Genomic DNA, 26,944 nt, shown 5'->3' with positions numbered 1-26,944 from the left:
ACCACCTCTGGCTTTTATAACAGCTTGCAGTCTCTGAGGCATGGACTTAATGAGTGACAAACAGTACTCTTCATCAATCTGGCTCCAACTTTCTCTGATTGCTGTTGCCAGATCAGCTTTGCAGGTTGGAGCCTTGTCATGGACCATTTTCTTCAACTTCCACCAAAGATTTTCAATTGGATTAAGATCCGGACTATTTGCAGGCCATGACATTGACCCTATGTGTCTTTTTGCAAGGAATGTTTTCACAGTTTTTGCTCTATGGCAAGATGCATTATCATCTTGAAAAATGATTTCATCATCCCCAAACATCCTTTCAATTGATGGGATAAGAAAAGTGTCCAAAATATCAACGTAAACTTGTGCATTTATTGATGATGTAATGACAGCCATCTCCCCAGTGCCTTTACCTGACATGCAGCCCCATATCATCAATGACTGTGGAAATTTACATGTTCTCTTCAGGCAGTCATCTTTATAAATCTCATTGGAACGGCACCAAACAAAAGTTCCAGCATCATCACCTTGCCCAATGCAGATTCGAGATTCATCACTGAATATGACTTTCATCCAGTCATCCACAGTCCACGATTGCTTTTCCTTAGCTCATTGTAACCTTGTTTTTTTCTGTTTAGGTGTTAATGATGGCTTTCGTTTAGCTTTTCTGTATGTAAATCCCATTTCCTTTAGGCGGTTTCTTACAGTTCGGTCACAGACGTTGACTCCAGTTTCCTCCCATTTCTTCCTCATTTGTTTTTTTTGTGCATTTTCGATTTTTGAGACATATTGCTTTAAGTTTTCTGTCTTGACATTTTGATGTCTTCCTTGGTCTACCAGTATGTTTGCCTTTAACAACCTTCCCATGTTGTTTGTATTTGGTCCAGAGTTTAGACACCGCTGACTGAACAACCAACATCTTTTGCAACATTGCGTGATGATTTACCCTCTTTTAAGAGTTTGATAATCCTCTCCTTTGTTTCAATTGACATCTCTCGTGTTGGAGCCATGATTCATGTCAGTCCACTTGGTGCAACAGCTCTCCAAGGTGTGATCACTCCTTTTTAGATGCAGACTAACGAGCAGATCTGATTTGATGCAGGTGTTAGTTTTGGGGATGAAAATTTACACGGTGATTCCATAATTTATTCCTCAGAATTGAGTGATTCCATATTTTTTTCCCTCTGCTTGGTCTAAAAAAGTAACTGTTACTGACTGCCACAATTTTTTTTTCCTGATTTCTTATAGTGTTTCTTAAAGCCAAAAAGTTGCCATTTGAAATGACTTTAGTTTTGTGTCATGTCTGTGATCTGCTTTTTTTCTACAAAATTAAACAACTGAATGAACATCCTCCGAGGACGGTGATTCCATAATTATTGCCAGGGGTTGTAGAAGAGTTAAATGCATGAATCAGGGTCTCAGCGTCAGCCATAGACAGGATGGGACGAATCTTCGCTATATTTCACAGGTGGAAGAAAGCAGTCCTAGTAATATTTCTAATGTGGAGACAGACTGGTCTGCTCCATTTTTTTCTTATCAATTATTTCTTATCTGCCCATCTCCTCCTCACCTTTCTTATTATTTCCTCTCCTCCTAAAACATCACCTCTGTGCCTTTTCTGCTCTTTACCAGAGAAGAGCAAGTGGAAGAGAAAGAAGAGATGTGAAGGAGGTCAAGAGAGGTGAGGACAGAAAGGAACAGAGCTGGAAAAAGAAGGAAGGGGAGAGGAACAAACCACAAGATAAGGCAAAGTTCGAGTCGGGTTGACCGCCTCTCAAATATCACTGCCGCCGCAGAAACCAACACCTGATTAATAAAACATGAGTGCTGACTGGCCAGAGAGACACCGCTACAGTCATGTGATACTGCAGCCGTGGACTAATATCGTACAGAATAACAACGGCTATAACACACACACACACACACACACACACATATATACACACACACATATACATACACACACACACACACACACACACACACACACACACACACACACACACACACACACACACACACACACACACACACACACACACACACACACATATATACACACACACACACACAAAAATGTGTTTGACAGCATTATTGGAGTGTGTGTTGTTGTTGGAAGCACATTAAGAGGGTCAAGTTCATGACACGGGTGAGCCGGGCTGAGTGATGTAGTGACATCATTGGCTGAGCCAATAGTGGTTAAAAAGAAACAGCTCACATGACGGTATGACTACTGCTGACATCATACGAACCGCTCTTCATAACGGGCAGCATTGGAGTTGTGCACTCATCCAACACCTCTGACGACCAAGTCAATATATATATATATATATATATATAGATAGATAGATAGATAGATAGATAGATAGATAGATAGATAGATAGATAGATAGATAGATAGATAGATAGATAGATAGATAGATAGATAGATAGATAGATAGATAGATAGATAGATAGATAGATAGATAGATAGATAGATAGATAGATAGATAGATAGATAGATAGATATAAATATATATAATATTATATATTATCATTATAAGACCGGTATGGCCATGAGCACAAGTATACTTGGTAGTTACACAAAGTGTGTGTTTAACATGAGGACAACTGTGTTGGTTGGAAACTACTAGTGACCTTTGCACTGTGTGCTGCATTGTTCTGAGTGCAAGATAGGGCCCTATGTGTAAATGTCATTTAATGGAATACTGCAGGCATCATTAATCATTAAATTAATGCAATAATTTCTCCAGCCTTAGTTTGAATCATAATGTAACGCAACTTTATTAATGTCACAATTCACACACACACTACATTATAACTGATGTTTATCATCAATCAATCAATTTTTTTTATATAGCGCCAAATCACAACAAACAGTTGCCCCAAGGCGCTTTATATTGTAAGGCAAGGCCATACAATAATTATGTAAAACCCCAACGGTCAAAACGACCCCCTGTGAGCAAGCACTTGGCTACAGTGGGAAGGAAAAACTCCCTTTTAACAGGAAGAAACCTCCAGCAGAACCAGGCTCAGGGAGGGGCAGTCTTCTGCTGGGACTGGTTGGGGCTGAGGGAGAGAACCAGGAAAAAGACATGCTGTGGAGGGGAGCAGAGATCGATCACTAATGATTAAATGCAGAGTGGTGCATACAGAGCAAAAAGAGGTGAATAAAAAGAAACAGTGCATCATGGGAACCCCCCAGCAGTCTAAGTCTATAGCAGCATAACTAAGGGATGGTTCAGGGTCACCTGATCCAGCCCTAACTATAAGCTTTAGCAAAAAGGAAAGTTTTAAGCCTAATCTTAAAAGTAGAGAGGGTGTCTGTCTCCCTGATCTGAATTGGGAGCTGGTTCCACAGGAGAGGAGCCTGAAAGCTGAAGGCTCTGCCTCCCATTCTACTCTTACAAACCCTAGGAACTACAAGTAAGCCTGCAGTCTGAGAGCGAAGCGCTCTATTGGGGTGATATGGTAATACGAGGTCCCTAAGATAAGATGGGACCTGATTATTCAAAACCTTATAAGTAAGAAGAAGAATTTTAAATTCTATTCTAGAATTAACAGGAAGCCAATGAAGAGAGGCCAATATGGGTGAGATATGCTCTCTCCTTCTAGTCCCTGTCAGTACTCTAGCTGCAGCATTTTGAATTAACTGAAGGCTTTTTAGGGAACTTTTAGGACACCCTGATAATAATGAATTACAATAGTCCAGCCTAGAGGAAATAAATGCATGAATTAGTTTTTCAGCATCACTCTGAGACAAGACCTTTCTGATTTTAGAGATATTGCGTAAATGCAAAAAGGCAGTCCTACATATTTGTTTAATATGCGCTTTGAATGACATATCCTGATCAAAAATGACTCCAAGATGTCTCACAGTATTACTAGAGGTCAGGGTAATGCCATCCAGAGTAAGGATCTGGTTAGACACCATGTTTCTAAGATTTGTGGGGCCAAGTACAATAACTTCAGTTTTATCTGAGTTTAAAAGCAGGAAATTAGAGGTCATCCATGTCTTTATGTCTGTAAGACAATCCTGCAGTTTAGCTAATTGGTGTGTGTCCTCTGGCTTCATGGATAGATAAAGCTGGGTATCATCTGCGTAACAATGAAAATTTAAGCAATACCGTCTAATAATACTGCCTAAGGGAAGCATGTATAAAGTGAATAAAATTGGTCCTAGCACAGAACCTTGTGGAACTCCATAATTAACTTTAGTCTGTGAAGAAGATTCCCCATTTACATGAACAAATTGTAATCTATGTTGTGTGGGCCGCTGAAGAGGAGGTACTGCTGGCCCACCACCACCAGAGGGCGCCCTGCCTGGAGTGCGGGCTCCAGGCACCAGAGGGCGCTGCCGCCGGATGAGAACAGCCAGGATGACAGCTGTCACCCATTACTGGACACAGCTGACTCCACTCAGCACGGAGGTATATCAGCAGGACGGCGTCTCCACCTCAGTGCCGAGATATCGCCTTGAGTTTAAGGTAATCACCTCAGCAGCATATTCTGTGTTCTTGAAAATATTTGATAACCCTTTCAGGACAGCGGACTACTGAAGGCCAAGTGTTTGGATAAGTACTCACCTTTCCTGCTTAAGTGTGACAAGAGGTGGAGGCGGCTTTGCCCCTCTCCGTCTACTGGGTGCGGTCGCATCCCTACCTGTGTGTTTGTGCTCTTCTCCGCCAGCAGTACCGGATCCGACGAGCGAAGGCAGTGGCCACCTGGGAATTCGGGACTTGGCGGTTCCAGTACTTCTGGGTTTCGGTGGCAGAGGAGATCTGGGTGGTTCCGGTTCGACTAGGACGGGCGTCTCCTACCTTCGAGCCTGCCCACACGACACCAGCAGATTTCGGCTTACGCCTCCAAATTGTTAATTGTTGTATTAGTTGTGTTCTTCTCACAACAGTAAAACTTATTATTTACTTTTCTCCATTGTCCGTTCATTGCGCCCCCTGTTGTGGGTCCGTGCACCTACACTTTCACAACAGGATATCTCGGCCAGCGTCATGGACCCCGAGGGGCGTCAACCGGCTGTTGAACGGCCAATGGAAGAACAAGGCGCGTCGGCGGCTTCGGGAGGGGTAATCGGTGAGTTGCAGCGGATCCTCACCGCTTTCACCTCTCGGATCGATTTAATGACCGAGCAGCACGTTCTCCTAAACCGCAGGGTGGAGGCTCTCGCCGCACAAGTGGAGGCGCGCCCTCCGGGCGCCGCTGCGGCTCTCCCTCCCGAGGACCCTGCGCGTGAAAGTGACGTTTCACTGGTCGTTCAACGGTCCCTTCCTCCGTCCCCAGAAGCATACATAAGCCCTCCAGAACCGTACGGAGGCTGTGTGGAGACGTGCGCGGATTTTCTGATGCAGTGTTCGCTCGTCTTCGCACAGCGTCCCGTGATGTACGCGACTGATGCTAGCAAAGTAGCTTATGTAATAAATCTGCTTCGTGGGGAGGCACGCGCTTGGGCTACAGCGCTCTGGGAGCAGAACTCACGGCTCCTTCATACATATGATGGGTTTGTACGGGAGCTCAGAACGGTGTTCGACCATCCCAACAGAGGAGAGTCCGCTTCAACCGCGCTACTGTCAATAAGGCAGGGGCGTCGGAGCGCAGCTGCCTATGCAGTCGCCTTCCGCATCGCGGCGGCGAGATCCGGCTGGAATAGCACTGCCCTCCGCGCCGCCTTTGTAAACGGACTGTCACTGGTCCTAAAAGAGCACCTGGTGGCGAAGGACGAACCACGGGACTTAGATGGGCTCATCGATCTGGTCATACGACTCGACAACCGTTTAGAAGAACGCCGTCGGGAACGAGGTGAAGGGCGTGGCCAGGCACGCGTCGTCCCTCTCCCTTCCGGTTCCGATCGAGCTCCGCCCTCCCCACGCTCCTCTGTTCCTGCGCTCCGTGCGCCTACGGCTCCCCCTGCTGACGAAGCTATGGACACGAGCAGGGCAACATTTAGGGCACCTGGAGCACAAAGGAGGCGGGCCTACGGTGCTTGTTATGTTTGTGGCTCGAGCGAGCATCTCGCAAACGACTGCCCCGAGCGGTTAAACTCCAACGCCCGCCCCTAGAGACTGGGCCAGGGGCGGGCCAGAACATTCACGTGGGACACACCCACATTGCCACACGACTCCCAGTCACAATCCTGTATGAGGATTCAACCCTGAAGGCCCCAGCACTGGTGGACACGGGCTCTGAGGGGAATCTGCTAGACAGTAGATGGGCGAGAGAGATAGGGCTCCCTCTGGTGGCTCTTACCTCGCCTGTGCAGGTTCGGGCACTAGATGGCTCCCTACTCCCACCAATCACGCATAAGACACCTCCAGTAACTCTGGTGGTGTCAGGTAACCACCGGGAGGTGATCGAGTTCTTTGTGACTCAGGCCACCTCCCGTGTGGTTTTGGGTTTCCCCTGGATGCTAAAGCACAATCCCCGGATCGATTGGCCGTCCGGGGTAGTGGTTCAGTGGAGCGAAACCTGCCATCGGGAGTGTCTAGGTTCCTCGGTTCCCCCCGGCTCCCAAGCTAAGGAGGAGGTCCGAGTCCCGCCCAATCTGAAGGCGGTGCCGGCGGAGTACCATGACCTCGCTGACGTGTTCAGCAAGGATCTGGCTCTCACGCTTCCTCCCCACCGCCCGTATGATTGTGCCATTGATTTGGTTCCAGGCAGTGAGTTCCCGTCCAGTAGGCTGTACAACCTCTCACGGCCGGAGCGTGAATCAATGGAGACCTACATCCGGGACTCATTAGCTGCCGGGTTGATCCGGAATTCCACCTCTCCGATGGGTGCTGGTTTCTTTTTTGTGGGTAAAAAGGATGGCAGGCTTCGTCCATGCATTGATTATAGGGGGTTGAACGAAATCACGGTTCGCAATCGATACCCGTTGCCCTTGTTGGATTCGGTGTTCACCCCCTTGCATGGAGCCAAAATCTTCACCAAGCTTGATCTTAGGAATGCGTATCATTTGGTTCGGATCCGGAAGGGAGACGAATGGAAGACGGCATTTAACACCCCGTTGGGCCATTTTGAGTACCTGGTCATGCCGTTCGGTCTCACTAATGCTCCCGCGACTTTCCAAGCGTTGGTAAACGATGTCTTGCGGGACTTCCTGCACCGGTTCGTCTTCGTGTATCTGGACGATATACTCATCTTCTCCCCGGATCCTGAGACTCATGTCCGACATGTCCGTCAGGTCCTGCAGCGGTTGTTGGAGAACCGCCTGTTTGTGAAGGGCGAGAAGTGTGAATTCCACCGCACTTCTTTGTCCTTCCTGGGGTTTATCATCTCCTCCAACTCTGTCGCCCCAGATCCGGCCAAGGTTGCGGCGGTGAGAGATTGGCCCCAACCCACAAGCCGTAGGAAGCTGCAACAGTTCCTCGGCTTTGCTAATTTCTACAGGAGGTTCATTAAGGGCTACAGTCAGGTAGTTAGCCCCCTGACAGCCCTGACCTCACCAAAAGTCCCCTTCACCTGGTCGGATCGGTGCGAAGCCGCGTTCAAGGAGTTGAAACGGCGCTTTTCGTCTGCACCAGTTCTGGTGCAGCCCGATCCTAGCCGCCAGTTAGTGGTTGAAGTGGATGCCTCGGACTCAGGGATAGGAGCGGTGCTCTCCCAGAGCGGGAAGACCGATAAGGCTCTTCACCCGTGTGCCTATTTTTCCCGCAGGTTGACCCCCGCTGAACGGAACTATGACGTCGGCAATCGGGAACTCCTAGCTGTGAAAGAGGCCCTCGAAGAGTGGAGACATCTGTTGGAGGGAACAGCCGTGCCATTCACGGTTTTCACTGACCATCGGAACCTGGAGTACATCAGGACCGCCAAGCGGCTGAACCCCAGGCAAGCCCGCTGGTCACTGTTCTTTGGCCGTTTTGACTTCCGGATTACCTACCGTCCCGGGACCAAGAATCAAAGATCGGATGCATTGTCCCGGGCGCACGAAGACGAGGTCAAAACGGAACCGTCGGATCCCCCGGATCCCATCATCCCGGAGTCCGCTATCGTGGCCGCCCTCACCTGGGACGTGGAGAAGACCGTCCGGGAGGCCCTGACCCGTGACCCGGACCCCGGGAACGGACCAAAGAACAGACTATACGTCCCACCAGAAGCTAGGGCTGCAGTCCTGGACTTCTGTCACGGTTCTAAACTCTCCTGTCACCCTGGGGTGCGAAGGACCGTGACAGTCGTCCGGCAACGCTTCTGGTGGGCATCCCTGGAGGCCGACGTCCGGGACTACGTCCAGGCCTGTACCACCTGCGCCAGGGGCAAGGCCGACCATAGAAAGACCTCAGGGCAGCTACAGCCACTGCCCGTGCCTCATCGCCCCTGGTCCCACATCGGCCTGGACTTTGTCACGGGTCTCCCGCCGTCCCAGGGAAACACCGTCGTCTTCACGATAGTGGACCGTTTCTCCAAGGCGGCCCACTTCGTGGCCCTCCCGAAGCTCCCAACGGCCCAGGAGACAGCGGACCTCCTGGTCCACCACGTCGTCCGTCTGCATGGGATACCATCAGACATCGTCTCCGATCGCGGTCCCCAGTTCACCTCACACGTTTGGAGGAACTTCTGCCGGGAACTGGGGGCCACGGTCAGCCTTTCGTCCGGGTACCACCCCCAGACCAACGGGCAAGCAGAGCGGGCCAACCAAGAATTGGAGCAGACACTACGCTGTGTGACAGCCGCGCACCCGACGGCCTGGAGTACCCACCTGGCCTGGATCGAGTACGCCCACAACAGCCAAGTGTCATCAGCCACCGGCCTCTCCCCGTTTGAGGTGTGCTTGGGGTATCAGCCCCCCTTGTTTCCGGTGGTCGAGGGAGAGGTCGGTGTGCCCTCGGTCCAGGCCCACCTACGGAAGTGCCGTCGGGTGTGGCGTGCCGCCCGCTCTGCTTTGTTGAGGGCCCGGACGAGGGCGAAGAAACATGCAGACCGGCGGCGGGCCCCGGCCCCCACGTATCGCCCCGGGCAGGAAGTATGGTTGTCCACCAAGGACATTCCCCTTCAAGTGGACTCCCCCAAGCTCCAAGAACGGTACATCGGTCCCTTCAAGGTCCTCAAAGTCATCAATCCCGCCGCAGTGAGGCTACAGCTTCCGGCCTCGCTGCGGATTCACCCAGTTTTTCACGTCTCCCGGATAAAACCCCATCACACCTCACCCCTCTGCACCCCGGGTCCGGCACCACCTCCTGCCCAGATCATCGACGGGGAACCGGCTTGGACCGTGCGCCGGCTCCTCGACGTCCGTCGAATGGGCCGGGGATTTCAGTACCTGGTGGACTGGGAGGGGTACGGCCCCGAAGAACGCTCCTGGGTGAAGAAGAGCTTCATCCTGGACCCGGCCCTCCTGGCCGACTTCTACCGTCGCCATCCGGACAAGCCCGGTCGTGCGCCAGGAGGCGCCCGTTGAGGGGGGGGTCCTGTTGTGTGGGCCGCTGAAGAGGAGGTACTGCTGGCCCACCACCACCAGAGGGCGCCCTGCCTGGAGTGCGGGCTCCAGGCACCAGAGGGCGCTGCCGCCGGATGAGAACAGCCAGGATGACAGCTGTCACCCATTACTGGACACAGCTGACTCCACTCAGCACGGAGGTATATCAGCAGGACGGCGTCTCCACCTCAGTGCCGAGATATCGCCTTTACATGTTTTAAAACAGCAAAAATGCTTTGGCTTCAGGGGGACGCCCTGGACCCTGGACCCACCGGGGTCTCTTTGGAGGATCCTTGGTTACGGCTGGTATGACTTTGCATCAAACAAAGGTTCCTTATGGAGAATCATGTGCAGTGTATCACGTAATTAAATGTCACCTATGATGTTTTGGCTCAGCAGTGTGTTTCTCTGGGTGTGGATCCAGCACTCAGGGCCTCAGTGTGGAGGACCCCAGGGGCTGGAGAAGGTGACTGCCATTCAGGACTGAGGACCATTCTGTAGTTTTGTGGATGCAGCAACATCTGGCAGTACTGTATGCTGACAGATCTGACCTCAATCTGCTCACATCCAACGTGCATAATCTAACGTTTGTATCGGAAGAGCAGCAGCCCCCCGCTCCCCCCACCCAGCACATAACAGCAACAAAGACTCCCAGAAGATGCTGTTCCACTTTACAATGGATGTTATATATATATGGGACTATGGCAAATTGAAAATGTACAGAAGGTTGTACCAGTTTATGTGAAGGCAAAATATATGACTGGACTGTAATCCAATAACATAATTATATTAACACCACCAGTCAAAAATATGAATCCAGTAAAATCAATCCAAGCACTGAAATAACACAAATGTAGAAAACCAAAACAATCAGAAAGACGCCACTGTGGAAATAAGCAGAGATTTAGGTAACACCCCGGTGAAACCTACCCAGGTTTGAGGAGGCTCGACCCTGTGCTGCTCGGTCCTGCAGCTCCTCAGCAACTTCTAGCTGGTGCTGGTGGTACTGGCGTGCCCTCCCCAGGTCCTGAGGATCACAGCAATACACACACACACACACACACATATATATATCATGCCATGTTTTGTGCTTATCTTTATCATGAATCAACAGCACAAAGAACAGGCAGGAAATGGTTGATGGTTTAATTGTAGTTGAATCAATTTGTACCAACCTGCACACATCGAGCAGCATGACCCAGGCCAGCATACGCCCTCATCTCAATCGCTCTATCAGTCAGCTGTTGTGCCAACTCCAGCACCCGCGTGTGGTAAGATATTGCCTTGTCAAAGTCCCGCTGGGAGTGGTAGGCACTGCCCAGATTGCTGTACGCCCTCGCCTCCTCACGGCAGTTGTCCAAACTCTGACAAAGATGTCATCATTTCATCATTAAACACAAATCATAATTTGGTGTTATGTGTCGGACGCAGCTCGGAGAACCGACCAGCGTTTGAAGGACCCAGTATGAAATAAGCAGAGCACGGTACAAAGGCTAACTGAATTTAATACATAACAGTGATACAAAATACAACAAAAGAAAGTGCGGTCTGGCGTGGTGCGCTCCCAGCAGCGCTAACGGTCCGGAGCCAGAAGCTGTTTGGACCCAAGGACCCCGCCGACACCCCCCAGGTGGCCGCAACAAACCGAGTCTGTGAAAGAAGGAACCATTATGTGAGTCCACACTCTACACACAGAGAGAACACTTAAAGGTGTACAAACAGCAAACACTTCCTGGCTTGATTACTAATCAACTTCCCAACCTGCAGGCATGGAACATCCAGTTCACAAAACTCCACTGCAGTGGAAGCCGATACATGACTAACATACAGCTCAATATAATAAAGGTGTGAGGGACACCACATTACTGACTGTATAAATGTTAGTCACAAAATCTAACGTACCTCAGGAAGTGTGCTGACGAGCGTGAGACCTCACCCCCTCCTCTTTCACAGACTGTGCATCAAACCCTGGACATTCTCTGCATCCACTGATGATGAGATGGCTCCCGAGACGACGATCTCACCCGTCTGGTCACAAGGTCGAGTCTCTGGCAAATACACACTGTATACTCCAGTCTTAAATGCCACCATGTTCCAATCCATATAGATGCACCTCAGCTGTGAGTCCTGACGAGCCGCAGGTGATCAGGGTGAGGTCCTGATAACCTCAGCAACACAGCCACTCAGTCCCAAATGCAAGCCACCTGGAAGGAAAAACAAAAGACAGAAACAAAAAGGCAGCCAGGCCCCCCAGCCACACAATTTGGTTAATTATTTGTGGTGAAATATCACTGTGGATGTATCTTACTGTCATCTCAGAACGACTCTATTCCATGAGACTGGAGATTTCATGACTGTTTTTACTGCTGTGAAGGTGCTTCGACTTACCACAGTTCAAACTGACTTTTGACATATTGACAAACATCAAAGAACAATAAATTAGGTGAATCCATGTCACACAAAAACAGTGAGCCAATTCCTGTGCCTTGGAAAACTCAGGCATCCTCCAAAATGCAGTGATTACAAAGATTTGATAGATGAGTCCATCCTTTCCCAGTGGTTCAAACAAGAAATCAAAAACAATAAATGCCATCATCTTGTAATTCAAATTAAAAAGGTAAATAACAGGACAACCCATTAAAATCTGGTGATTTTTGATACACAGATCAATCAAAAATCAACTTTTAGCTAAATAACATAAGAATATCACATTGATGTGTCTGCCAGCTGCTGGATGGTTAGTGCATGAAGGACTGGTGAAGGATTATGAGCAGGTGTGGTTGTCAATGTGTGTGTGTGAGTGTGAGAGAGTGAGAGAAAGAGACTGGTGCCACACACAAAAAGTACTAAATCACTAAGGCTAGTGCTGTTTGTAGATGGACACACACACACATTCATACATACTGGTGTCACAGACAGAGGTTTCTGGGTTCTTGGTCACCTCCCTGACTAAGGTCCTTCTCCCCTGATCGCTCAGTTTAAACGGGCGTCCAGCTCTAGGAAGAGTCCTGGTGGATCTGAACGTCTTCCATTTACAGATGATGGAGGCCACTGTGCTCATTGGGACCTTCAAAGCAGCAGAAATGTTTCTGTTCCCTTCCCCAGATTTGTGTCTCCAGACAATCCTGTCTCAGAGGTCTACAGACAATCCCTTTGACTGACTTCATGCTTGGTTTGTGCTCTGACTGTCAACTGTGGGACCTTATATGTAGACAGGTGTGTGTCTTGCCAAATTATGTCCAATTAACTGAATTTACCCCAGGTGGACTCCAATCAAGCTGTAGAAACATCTCAAGGATGATCAGTGGAAACAGGAGGGACCTGAGCTCAATTTGAGCTTCATAACAAAGACTGTGAATACTTATGATTTAATTTTGTTTAATTTTAATCCATTTGCAAAAATCTAAAAAAAAAAAAACCCTTTTTCACATTGTCATTATGGGGTATTGTGTGTAAGATTTTGAGGAAAAAAATGAACTTCATCCATTTTGGAATAAGACTGTAACATGAAAAAAATGTGGAAAGGTGCAGTGCTGTGAATACTTATGGATGCACCGTAGGTCAAAATCAAAATTCAAGTCAGCTTAAAAATGTCAGAACTGTTGTTGTGAAAAGCTTGTCTTTTTTTAAACCCAATTTTAATATTTAACCCTCAGAACCACGTACTTTTAAATCAACCAAGATGATTCAACTGCTGTTATCAGTGCAGACACAACTGGGTAAAATACTGTCAACAAAAATCATGAAAACAACTGAAATATGCTTTTTTGTTTAAGACCAAACAAAACATGTGGTGTGATTATTCAGATTGAAATAGGAATATTTCTGGGTTGTTATGTGTCGACACGGGTTGAGGAGCGGACCTGCGTCAGACGGAACCCAGCGCTAAAAATAACCAGAAAGCGGTTCCAATAACAAAAACAATTTATTTATTTCACCCACTGGTGCATAATAAAGTGTAAAACTAAAGGAGCGTCCTTCTGGTGGAGTGAAGGCTGGCACGCTCTCCAGCGTCCAAAAGGATTGAAGCCCGGCGCTCCTGGACCCACTACCACCGCCAAACACCCCCAGGTGAACACGACAAACCGACTCTCTGCGAAGGATAGAAGAGGTGAGGTAAGTCAGCAGTCACAACCAATATCCTTCAAAAGACACACACTATCAGCAACACATTCAGGTCTGTATTTTAAGCTTTATGCAAATGAGCAGCTTCTCACAACAGGTGGAGGATCGCTTGTCCGCACGCCACAGCAGTGAGAAGCGAGCTGCACAATTCTCATCACAATTCAAGTATACTGCGTAACAAAATACCAAGTTACTATCAACAATTAGTCAAACACTTAATTACCTCTGATGTGTGCTGACAGCATGTGTCCCTCACCCTTCCTTGCTTCACGGGCTCGATGTGTCAAACCCAGGCGCGGTCCTCAGCGTCTCACAAACGAACATCACAAGGTCGAGCTCCCGGCAGTTCTGCTTGAATCACACATGACTTAAATGCAGAACGCAATCCAATTATCTGCTTCAGCTGAAAGTCTTTAAGGTTGCATGTGAGCACCATTCACAGGTGCTGCACATGATGTTGATGAGGGTGAAGGATTCTTCAGCCAGCACCTTCTCCACAGACAAATCAGTTCTCATGCCACCTGGAGAGCAAAGAAAAGAAAAGAACACCAAAATATCCAGCCACACCCCCCAACACACAACAGTACCCCCCCTTTAACGGGAAGCCTCCCGGCGACCAAACAGACCAGGCCCGAGAACAGCACCTCCCTCCGGGGTCCTCGTCAGGAAGCAGACAGCACCACGCTCCCAAGGTCCACCACAGACAGCAGGACAGGGCACCGCAGCTGGAAGGCCGGCTGGCAACAACAAAAGCCCCAAAACATTCCCCAGTACAATCCAACACACAGGAAAAAACACAAAACCCACCCAAAACCTCCCCAGGGGACCGTCCCATCAAACCCCGGGAAGAAAAGAAAAACTCCCAAACGCAAAAACCCAACACAGCCCCACAAACACAATACAAACATAAATACATAAAAAAAAAAAACCAACCCCCCCAGAACGACCTGCAGAGCCCAGCCCCCCCCCAGAAGGCCTTTACTGCCAGTTCCAGGAGGAACAGCCAGAACCAGAATCCCACAAAGGTCCCCAGGTGTACATGGAGCAAACGGCGCCCCCCAGAGGACCGTACCATCAACCCCAGGAGGTACCCTCCCCACAACCCTGGAACCCCAGACCCGGCCACACTTGGCTAGTTGGCCCCAAGCCAATTCCCCCCCAGAGGACCGTCCCATCAACCCTGGAGGTGGAACCCGGAAGGAAACAGAACAAAATCAAAACTCAACCCCCGGAGGACTACCAAAAACAACCCCGGGGGGATATAAAACGACCGTAAACCCTGTTACCCTGCCCGGCACCCCGAAAGACCCCAGGTCCCTCCCAGAGCCCCTCGGCGGCTCAATTTTGGCGAACGGCTCAAAATATTAAGCCAGGGAAGGGAACAGGAAAAACTAACCCAGCACCAACCCCAAGGCGCAGCGGAGAACCGGAAATACGTCCGGTGCCCCGACTCGACCATACCCCAGCCTCTCGGGAGGGGTGGAACTACCGAAATGGCGAACGGCAACAGATCGGCCCACCCCTCCGACTGAGGTATGTCTCTGCTGCACCACACCCCGGCAACACCAATAACGAACGGTACAAAGGCTCACCGAGGCTGGAGTGGAACCGGGCCCTAACCAAACCAAGAAAAACGCCCCTAACACCCCCCCCCCCCCCTAGGTGCAGAGGTCTTCTGAGAACGCTCAGCGTGACCAACCTGCACCACCCCACAACCCACAAGACAAACGGTCTTGGGGCAAGTGAGGTTGGGGTTAGGGATGTAGGGAAATAAAAAACAACAAAATAAAACGACCCAAAAAGCCAAACAGAAAATACCTGAAAACACATAAAAAATTAACAATTAAGTGAGCCCAGACGGGCTTCTATCCGCCTAACATTCACTCCACCAGACACGCCTCTGACTCCCCAAACAAATTATAACCCCTATTTAAAGAAAACAAAACATTAACCTGTACTAGATTTTTTTATTTTATTTTTTTATGTGTGTTATTTTGCCTGTCCCAGAACACCTGGAGATACGTCATCATTATTTTTCTTGATGCTTATATGTCGGGGCAATACAGTAATCTCTGCTCGTCCGAGCTGCATGGGCTCGTCAACAGGAGGAGCCAGAGGTCCCGTCGGAAGAGCCTCAGTGGGGCGAAGAAGAGGCGGCCCAGATCTGTGTCGGGGAAAGCCCCGAGACGAAAAAACCCGCTCTGAAGGCCGCCCTCTCTCGCGTCCACGCTCCTTCATCTGATCATCTAGACGAATCACCAACGATATTAGCTCATCTAAATCGTTTGGCTCGTCACGGACTGACTCATTTAACCCATCTACAAACATTCCTCGTAAAGCTGCCGCGTTCCAACCTAACTGAGCAGAAACCAGAGAACATTGCATCAAAAACGAAGCACAGACTTCGACATCTCCCTCACAAGGCTCCGGACGACAAACAATCGGTTCGGACGCCGAATCTCGGGGTGCCGGAGTTATCTGCACCAGTATCGATGGTGCCGCAGCTGGAGCAGCAGGAAGCGGAACGGCTTGCGCTGCAAGCTCCGTAACACGGGCGTCTGTTTGTTTAATTTGGTTTGCGAGATGCTGTAAGTGCTCCCATATTTTCTCCAAGTGTTCTTGAACTTTTTCGGCAAAAGGAACCGCCTCTGCCGCTGGGTCCATTATGGAATGGCCGGGAACTACTGTTAAGTGTCGACGCGGGTTGAGGAGCGGACCTGCGTCAGACGGAACCCAGCGCTAAAAATAACCAGAAAGCGGTTCCAATAACAAAAACAATTTATTTATTTCACCCACTGGTGCATAATAAAGTGTAAAACTAAAAGAGCGTCCTTCTGGTGGAGTGAAGGCTAGCACGCTCTCCAGCGCCCAAAAGGATCGAAGCCCGGCGCTCCTGGACCCACTACCACCGCCAAACACCCCCCAGGTGGACACGACAAACCGACTCTCTGCGAAGCATAGAAGAGGTGAGGTAAGTCAGCAGTTACAACTAATATCCTTCAAAAGACACACACTATCAGCAACACATTCAGGTCTGTATTTTAAGCTTTATGCAAATGAGCAGCTTCTCACAACAGGTGGAGGATCACTTGTCCGCACGCCACAGCAGTGAGAAGCAAGCTGCACAATTCTCATCACAATTCAAGTATACTGTGTAGCAAAATACCAAGTTACTATCAACAATTAGTCAAACACTTAATCACCTCTGATGTGTGCTGACAGCATGTGTCCCTCACCCTTCTTTGCTTCACGGGCTCGATGTGTCAAACCCAGGCGCGGTCCTCAGCGTCTCACAAACGAACATCACAAGGTCGAGTTCCAGGCAGTTCTGCTTGAATCACACATGACTTAAATGCAGAACGCCATCCAATTATCTGCTTCAGCTGAAAGTCTTTAAGGTTGCATGTGAGCACCAGTCACAGGTGCTGCACATGATGTTGATGAGGGTGAAGGATTCTTCAGCCAGCACCTTCTCCACAGACAAATCAGTTCTCATGCCACCTGGAGAGCAAAGAAATGAAAAGAACACCAAAATATCCAGCCACACCCCCCAACACACAACATGGGTTTTACAATAATTGTTTCATTCTTTGTCTGCTGCTTTGATCCAGTTTTAAATTACATAAGTGTACTGTAAAGATTTTAAATGGTTATTTATTTAATTTTAAATTCGATTTTGTGTCAGGATTTTTGTTGCTTTCGTAGTTTAAAGCTGCAGTTCAGTTAGTAAGGATATGTTATTGGTGCTATTATACATGGTTACTTTAGTTCAGATGTAGCTGGGCTTCCTTGGTCTAATGGACAAAGCAGTGGGCACACACACACACACACACACACACACACACACACACACACACACACACACACACACACACACACACACACACACACACACACACACACACACACAAAAGCAATAATGATGCAGTCCAATACCTTTGCAATGTCCAAGTGCTGCTCCTGGCACTGGATGGCGTTGACAAAGTCTCCCAGCGCTGTGTACACCACTCCCATGTTTCCTAGCTGGCGAGCCTCAGAGAGCCGACACCGGGTTTGTCTTGCCAACATCACACACTGTTTGTGGCTCGCCAGTGCATTGGGGTAGTCACCAATAGCTGTGTAGACATGGCCCAGACTGCTGAGAGCATCAGACGCTGCCTGAAATCACACACACACACACACACACAACATAATCAGAGCCCAGCAAAGATAAGCTTATAAGCATCCCCACACCGTGCGTCAGAGCTGCTGTGACAGGCTGTGACAGGCTCCCTCACCACCATCACTGCTCTTCTTCTGATATGATCCTGTTTCAGTTTGCACAGAAAAAATGACTGCAAAAAGTGTCTGTCAAAGCTCCACACACACAAAGTACAAAACGTCTTACATGTCTTGCAAAAGATAGATAAACTCTTCTAACAAGAGCATCAGTGATGCAGATCTCATCCAGTTTTCTTCTCCAAACTATTTCTCTACACTGTGCACTTGAAGAAAATGATGACATGCCACAATTAAAATTCTTTTCTAATAGTTGTGAATTTTCTGTGAGTCATTTTAGTGTTTACATTATTGTATGACACACTTTTGAATGAAACCTGAAGTACCTGGTGAAATGTTTGCAGCAGTGTGTGTGTACACTGTCTTGGGGATAGTCTTTTACACACTGCTGTAAACGTTCAGTGCAGAAGGTTCCCAGTTCAAACCCCATCCCTGCCACATTTCTCCATGTAATGTAGAGTTGCATCAGGAAACCCATCTGGTGTGAAACTTGCCAAATCAAATCAAATCAAATCAATATGCAGATCCACCTCAGATTTGCCCCGAGTGAATACAAAGGAGCAGCTAAAGGGACCAGTTGAGATTCCAAACTCTTTATGACAATATGAAAAGTTTCTTCTATGGTCTTTTAATTTGGTAATTTTTTTTTTCCTCAGCTGCATGGCGGTTCAGTAACATGGCCTATTTTGGGTGGATTTCAGTGTTTTGTCCCCCACAAATCCATGTTGGGCATAAAATTCTAAATTTCAGAGTTGTGTAAGGATGAATTGTGAACAGTGTTTAGTTGGATCAAATGAAACCACTGGAGGAAAAAAAGAATCAACGTGGAGCTGAAGGAGAAGCAGTGTTTTGGGAGAATATCACACTTTTCACCACAAAAAAGTCCATATTTTGCTTAAAATTTGAAATTTCCCATTTCTGTGAGGATAAATTGTCCAGATGAGCTAAAAATTCCACTTTGGCTTCCAAACTTTACACACCAACACTACATACAAGGTCTGTTAGAAAAGTATCCAACCTTTTTATTTTTTCCAAAACCTGATGGATTTGAATCACGTGTGTTTGCATGAGCAAACCTTGAACCTTCGTGTGCATGCGTGAATTTTTTTCACGCCTGTCGATTGCGTCAGTTGCTGGCAAGCAGCCTTTGTGTGAGGACATGTTTAGCGCTCTCGGCGGATTTTCATTGCCAGGAAAATGGCGGAACGACTGGAGCAGCGTGACTGCATCAAATTTTACCAGAAACTGGGTGACAGCCAGGTGGAAACCATTTGGATTATTCAGACGGCTTTCAGTGATGATCCTCTGGGTATCACACAGATTAGGAGTGGTAAAACCGGTTTAAAGACGTCCACACAATGGTGGAGAGCGAGCCGCGCTCCGGTCGGCCATCAACATGCTGAAATGACCAGATCATTTCCAAAGTGAACGCTGTGGTGATGTGGGACTGTCGTGTGACCATCCGAGAAATTGTGGAAGAGGTGGACATCAGCACTTTTTCGGCACATTCCACTGTGACAGAAGATTTGGCCATGAAAAGAGTGGCGGTGAAATTCGTGCTGAAGCTGCTGACGGCAGAGCAAAAGCGCCTTCGTGTTGAAGTGTCACAGGACATGCTGTGACATGCCCACCTCTTCCACAATTTCTCAGATAGTCACACGACTAAAAAGCCACCGAAAGCCGTCTGAATCTTCTGAATGGTTTCCACCTGGCTGTCGCCCAGTTTCTGGCAAAATTTGATGCGGCGCTGCTCCAGTTGTTCTATCTTTTTCCTTGCAATGAAAAAACGCCGAGCGCACGACACACGTCCCACACAAAGGCTGCTTACCAGAAAATGATGCAATTAACAGGTGTGAAAAAGTTCACGCATGCGCACGAAGGTTCAAGGTTTGCTCATGCAAACACACGTGATTCAAATCCATCAGGTTTTTGCAAAAAATAACAGACCTCGTATAGATCTTTAACTGAACACAAATGTGGTAAAACTATTTCTGTTCCCACATATTTAATTTGCCAAGTATAAATACTGTCACTGTATGTTTGCCATTTTTCATTTGCATGCTGTAAATATGAAGACATTAAAGTTGAATATCATGAAAATGATCTCTTTCCGTAAAAAGTAGAAACATGAAGAGCCTAGTTTGTCTACAGCATTTCAGCGGCTCACAGACACACAGGTCATGTGCTGGTGGAGCACAAATAATAATAATAAAAAAGAAGCTTAACCCTTCAAAGAAAACGCCATCAGTGTCAATGACTCCCTGTGTAAAGCTCATATGTGTGAACATGCAGCGTGACGACATTCTAAGTAAACCGTGTCTGAGCTGCAGAAAATGATCCTGTTGACAGAATCACTGTGACAATCACTCAGGTTGTCTGATCACAAACAGCGATCACATCCTCGTGTCGGCTGCATTAAAATAAGGAGTCGACCTTTCAGTCTGAGACTATAATGAAAAGTCTGAAAGTATAAAGAATGAGACAGAAGCAGAGATGAATTAGTTAAGAGGAGTTATTACCAAACCCTTATATCACCTTTAAAGCTCAGCAGCACAAAGTGTTCTTGAAAAGAAAAGAAAGGATGATCTTTTAATTTCCAAACCTTAAGAGCCTCTAGATCTTAGAAAAATGACCCAGCAGTGTGTATCCAAAATTCTCTAGAAGTGATATTTTATTGTTTTGTTTGTTTGTTTTTGCTTTATTGTATCATGTAAGCCTTTTGTTTTTGGTTGCACTCCTAAAGTAGTCTGTGGGCAGATGATGGACATGATTCTGGAGCTTCTGTGCCCCTCATGTTTTGGTAATGTGTTCTTTGCCCTCTGATCTCTTATGGGTTGTTTATCTGTGAATGTCTGTTTGTGCCCATTAGTGTTTGCAGTCTTGTGTACTTTATGTGTTGAATTGACATATCATGATCTGGTTTTGTTTTCCACTCACCTCGGGTTGACCATTTTACTTTCTTATCTGTGATGTTCCATTAATTTCCCCTCCTGTCCCGGCCTTTCCCATTGCTTTCACGTCTCACCTGTTGTTAATCAGTTCAGTTTGCTTTTAAGACACTCCTTGTCATTGTTCTGTGCTGGTGTTTATCTCAGATTATGCTGTCCCTGTGTTCGTCTCTCACGCATTGCATCCAGCTCATCGCCCTTGTCCCACGCTCTGTTTGTCTGCACCAAGTCATCTTTGGTTGTAAGTGTTCTTTGTTTTGTCAGTTTTTTGACAGTCACCCAGTCTCTTGTACTGTTTTTGGTTTTCATCACACATAGACCTTACTTGTGTGAAGCGCCTTGAGGCAGCTTTGTTGTGATTTGGTGCGATATAAATAAAATAAATTGAAATGAAATTGTTAACCCCATTTGGTCATTTTAGTAGCTAAAATAGCTTGGTCGCTTGAGGGTTAAAGGTCAACTAAACCAGTGACACCTTACGTGCAGAGCGCATGACTCACCAGTGGTCAGTGAACATATTCAGCAATACCAAGAAGGAATTTTACACATTACAGTGGATATACCAAGAGTTGTTCCAAGTCTCATAACAACCACAACACCTGGCATGTGTTCTGGCATTTTGTGGTACTTTGGCAGGAGTTGTGTTGTCTGTAGCTCTTTTATCTGCTGCTTCTGCTCATGCACCTTATGTGTGCAGGCACCCAACCCCTCCCTGTCAGAAAACCTCTCACTTCTACCAAAATGGATCTGGTCACTCCCCAAAATGCACTTGTGTTCAATACAACTGAATAACAATATGATCATTATCAGCAAATAAAGAAGATTTCAGTCATAGAAAAAGGCTGTGTATTTTAAATTTTTTTCATGAGGGCTTATCGTGTTAATGAGGGTTAAAATCTGTCACAGAAAATCCTTTTAACATCTAAAGTGACCTTTTGTGGAATACAGCAACCTTAATTAACACCAGAACAGTCTGCTTTTTTCTCCTCGTGTTCATGTGTCTCGTTGTGCCTGTGCACGTTTGTAGATTAAGGAGGGAAAAAAAAATAGTGCACACGCACACACACACACACACACACACACACACACACACACACACACACACACACACACTGAAATCCCAAAAATCCCAATTCCCAGTAAAGTGATGAGTGTAAACACATAAAATCCAGTTGACACAGCTCCAAGGCAGAGTTCTAGACAGGAAAGATAGATTTAATAAATGACGACGAGGCCTGTGCGTGTGTGTGTGTGCGTGTGTGTGTGTGTGTGCGTGCGTGTGAGCACAAAGAGAAATTTTGTGAGTAAATAAATAAGTACAGAAAGACAAAGATGGATCTTTATATCCAACACAGGCAAACAGTAAGACAAAAGACAAACAGAGGAAGATTAGCGGCTGCACTGAATCCCGCGTGTTCGATAACCAGCCAGGAGACATTGAGCGGTGACACACCTCCAATCATCCCAAACAACAAAGGACTTTTGTCCCCCAGTGTGAAGAAGGTCCTTGTTGGCGTGAAATCATGCACGATGTTTTTCCCACAGAGGACACGTCTTGTATCTGACGCAACGCACAGCGCAGCCAAGGGGAGACTAGCTGGGTTTCCATTACAGGTTTGCGTTAAAGTTAAGTGATATTTTCAGAATGTCTACAAAAACAACTGTGAAAAAATGACAGCAGTTCCAGTGAGTGACTGAATGGAAGCGTTGGGTCTCGTCTTCTCCTGATAACTCATCCTAGCGAGGCGCTCAAGAGGACTGTAATTCTAATATTCACAGCAACGAATGGGTAAGACTCACAAAATATTTCCACTGAATTGTTTTTTAATCCAATATTGTCATAGCATCATCTCTTATAATGTTTGACAAGCTGTCAGTCTCTTCTGTCCACATGTACTGTGTCATATTTTCGAAGGCCATGTGACTCTTTTTCAGAATCAGAATCAGAAGAAGTTTATTGCCATTGCCAATGAACAGGATTCACAGACTAGGAATTTGCTTTGATATAGTGGTGCAACATTAAACACAGAGCAATATAAAATGCTAAGATAAAATATACAATATGTGCCAAAATAAGACAAAATATAAGATAAAAAATGGCATATGAAATATGAAAGGCTGTGTGCAACAGAAAAACAGAAAGAAAGAGGAACAGAAAAAAACAGTGCAGTGGGAGGAGTGCAATTAAAAACCAAAGTACATTTGTCTAAAGTGACCCGTGATAAAATGATAAAGTGACAGAGTTAAGCTTAAGGTGACTGAGTTATGAGGCGTTCATGAGTCTAACGGCAGAGGGGAAGAAACTGTTCTTATGGTGGGAGGTTCTGGTCCGGATGGACCGTAGCCTCCTGCCTGAGGGGAGTGGTTTGAACAGACCGTGTGCAGGGTGAGAAGGGTCAGCTGTGATCCGACCTGCTCGGCCCAGAGTCCTGGAGACGTGCAGGTCGTGGAGAGATGGAAGGCTACAGCCGATCACCTTCTCAGCAGAGGCCACAATGTGCTGCAGTCTGTGTCTGTCCCTGGCTGTGGCCCCGGTGTACCACACCGTGATGGAGGAGCAGAGGATGGACTCGATGATGGCCGTGTAGAATTGCACCATCAGCTGGACAGGCAGCTTGGCCTTCTTCAGCTGCTGCAGGAAGTACATCCTCTGCTGGACCTTCTTGATGAGGGAGCTGATGGTTGACTCCCACTTGAGGTCCTGGGTGATGGTGGTGCCAAGGAAGCAGTGACAGACCACAGTGGTGATGGGGCTGTTGGTGAGGGCGAGGGAGGGCGGGGGGGCTGTGGCTTTCCTGAAGTCCACGATCATCTCCACTGTTTTCTGGGCGTTGAGCTCCAAGTTGTTGCTGCTGCACCAGGTCACCAGCTGGTCCACCTCCCTCCTGTAGGCAGACTCATCCCCATCCGAAATGAGTCCGATGAGGGTGGTGTCGTCCGCAAACTTGATGAGCTTTACGGAGTCGTGGCTGGAGGTGCAGCAGTTAGTGTAGAGGAAGAAGAGCAGAGGGGAAAGGACACAGCCCTGTGGAGATCCTGTGCTGAGAGCCCGAGTGTTCGAGACATTCTTTCCCAGCCTCACACGCTGACTCCGGTCCGTCAGGAAGTCTGTGATCCACCTGCAGGTGGAGTTGGGCACGTGGAGCAGAGAAAGCTTGTCCTGGAGCAAAGCTGGAAGGATGGTGTTGAATGCAGAGCTGAAGTCCACAAACAGGATCCTAGCATAGGTTCCTGGGGAGTCCAGGTGCTGCAGGATGGAGTGCAGGGCCAGGTTTATGGCGTCGTCTACAGACCTGTTGGCTCTGTAGGCAAACTGCAGGGGGTCCAGGAGAGGGTCGGTGATGGACTTCAGGTGGGATAAAACCAGGCATTCGAAGGTCTTCATGACTACAGACGTGAGAGCCACAGGCCTGTAGTCATTAAGTCCAGTGACACGTGGTTTCTTGGGGACTGGAACTATGATTGAGGACTTGAAACAGACTGGAACATGGCATGACTCCAGGGAGGTGTTAAAGATCCCCGTGAAGACTGGGGCCAACTCATCAGCACAGTGTCTAAGGGTGGCAGGAGAGACACAGTCTGGGCCCGGGGCCTTACGTGGATTCAGCCTTTTGAAATGTCTCCTCACGTCCTCCTCTTGGACCGAGAGGGCAACAGGGGGAGTGGGGAGGGCAGCAGTGAGAGGGGGGAGGTCCAGAGTGTTTGAATATCCAGTTGTGTGGGGGGTGGGGAGGTGTGAGTCCTTGTCTTCAAAGCGTGAATAGAAGACGTTCAGGTCGTTGGCCAGCTTCAGGTCGTCAATAGAACGAGGTGCTTTGGGCTTGTAGTTGGTGATCTCTTTCAACCCCCTCCACACAGAGGCCGAGTCGTTGGCAGAGAACCTTTGCTGCAGACGTGAACTGTACATGGATTTATTGCCACCTCCTTACTAAATCTGTACTTTGCACCTCTATAGCTGTCTCTGTCTCCTTCTCTGAAAGCCACCTCTTTCTGCTGACGGAGCTGCTGGAGTTTAGGTGTGAACCAGGACGTGTCATTGTTATATCTCACCCTGGTGCGCTGTGGGATGATGCTGTCTTCACAGAAATGAATATATGACGTCACAGTGTCCGTGTAGTCATCTAGACTGTCTGTTGAAGCCTCAAACATATCCCAATCCATAGTGCCCAAGCACGCGCGTAGCTCCTCTACAGCTTCATTGCTCCACACTTTAGACGTCCTCACAACAGGTTTAGAGAGTTTAAGTCTCTGTCTGTATGTGGGGATCAAGTGGACCATCACGTGATCTGAGAGTCCCAAAGCTGCACGGGCCACGGCGCGGTACGCACCACTCACTGTCGTGTAACAATGATCTAACGTGCTCCCTTCTCTGGTCGGGCATTTAACAAACTGTTTGTATTTTGGTATTTTTGTTCATCATGTGACCTGTAATAGCAGAAACGTTTTTCCATTGCAATTTTTCGAAGTAAGTGTACTTGCACTCAGCTGTGCAGTGTTGGTCCTAAACGTAGGTGTGGTTGTGTTGCTATTGTGAGGCAGCAAGAAGTGACGGCACCACTGACCACCAAAATCCTGCTTTAAAGTTGAATTTTTGCTGGTAATTATATGGTGCAATATGCAAACCTACCTTCCATAGGATGACACACAACATATGTACACTGTACTTATATCCACAGTGCACATTACCATCAATCATTAAACTACAATGAAACTGAATTGTCCCCTCTCCCAAAACCCAAAATAATTGTAAAATCTAACAAACACTAACCTTTAATAATTGTGGTTTATATTTACACTGGTTGTCTTCCTCCCAGGGTTTGGGGCCTGGGAACTCTGAGCTGGGGCTGACCACAGTCTCAAGGTGCAGCACCTGGCACCTTGTTAAGGCATCGTGACACTTGTATGAATTTGATACCCACACTGCCACGCAATTCGTTGTGCCAGTGCGTCTCACTATGTCCCTCTTGACCCCATGCTATATAAAATAATAATTTCGGATCCAATGAAGCATTTGCTCCCAAAATCACAGAGAAACTATCTAAGCTGCAGGTTGTCTTGAGCGCATTGTGCAGTGGAGAACGCATTTGGAATCTTGTCTCAATGGTAATTATTTATAATATATGTATTGTAATGGATTGGTAAAAGTTACATTTTCATTCCTTCTCATGACTTAGATAATGTATCTGTAAAATGATGTTTATTATAGATGTAACTGTCACGCTCCTGCCCATGATGGGTTTATGTCCTAGGTTTTGGGTTCTCCGGGTTCTGAATCTTCTGTGTTTTAGTTATATTATATCAGGTTGCCATGGTCATGCTTCATTGGTTTTGTTTCTGTTAGTCTCTGTGTATCTTTTCTTTTCCACGTATTTAGTTTTGCTTTGTTTATTATTTGCTTTCACTCTTGGTCCCTTATGTTGCTTTAGTCTTAGTTTCATTCTGTTTTATCACATTTATTATATTATGCTTTAGTCACAGGGTTTAGTTATTATTTATCTTCAGTGTTGCTTATTAGCTTATGTTCCATTTTCTGTTTATCGGTTATCTTGTTTTCTTTACTGCATTATTCTGTAGACACTGGGTTTGTTGTTCTCTTTTATACCAGTAGGTTGTTTGTCATCATCATGTATTGTATTGTCAATCAATCAATCAACTTTTTTTTTATATAGCGCCAAATCACAACAAACAGTTGCCCCAAGGCGCTTTATATTGTAAGGCAAGGCCATACAATAATTATGAAAAACCCCAACGGTCAAAACGACCCCGTGGCCATTGTTGACATAGCTGGTCCTGGATATCAGAGCTGCAGAACACACACCGTGTTTTGATAGACACACGTGTGTGCTTGCTGTACTCACATCGAAAACATAAAAACATATATCACTTGCGACGGGCTGGAGAGCGCTGACAGCTTCAGCTGCACCAGAGCGTCAGTTTATGTGGACACGCAGCAGGCAATCTGAACGTCACATCTGCCTGACAGGACAGTGAGCGGCGCGCCGCAGGACCATATGACAGGCCAGCAGTACGAGAAATACGCCACTTTCAGTCACATATCAGCAGAAATACACCATAGCAAACGCTGTTTGGTCAGTTATCACACCGCTTTTCTTCTTTTTTTTTGAAAATATGTTTGTCTGCTTGTTGATTTGAGCCATTTCATGCTCCTGTT

General features: G+C 47.3%; 1 protein-coding gene across 1 annotated transcript in view; it reads right to left on the bottom strand.

Annotated features, from left to right (window-relative positions):
- The window catches only part of ttc28 (tetratricopeptide repeat domain 28), a 284,301-nt gene that overhangs the window by 71,237 nt on the left and 186,120 nt on the right, over positions 1 to 26,944 (bottom strand). Inside the window, exons 6-8 of the mRNA XM_034192530.1 lie at positions 17,483 to 17,704; positions 10,597 to 10,785; positions 10,352 to 10,448 (exon numbers count right to left, since the gene is read on the bottom strand). Of these exons, the coding sequence (XP_034048421.1) occupies positions 10,352 to 10,448; positions 10,597 to 10,785; positions 17,483 to 17,704 (508 nt within the window). The remainder of the gene's footprint in view (positions 1 to 10,351; positions 10,449 to 10,596; positions 10,786 to 17,482; positions 17,705 to 26,944) is intronic.

Source organism: Thalassophryne amazonica, chromosome 17 (genome assembly GCF_902500255.1).
Source record: "Thalassophryne amazonica chromosome 17, fThaAma1.1, whole genome shotgun sequence".
In the NCBI taxonomy this organism is placed as follows: Eukaryota; Metazoa; Chordata; class Actinopteri; order Batrachoidiformes; family Batrachoididae; genus Thalassophryne; species Thalassophryne amazonica.
The sequence above is the reverse complement of the archived record's forward strand: the minus strand, read 5'-3'. Positions and strand labels throughout refer to the sequence as shown.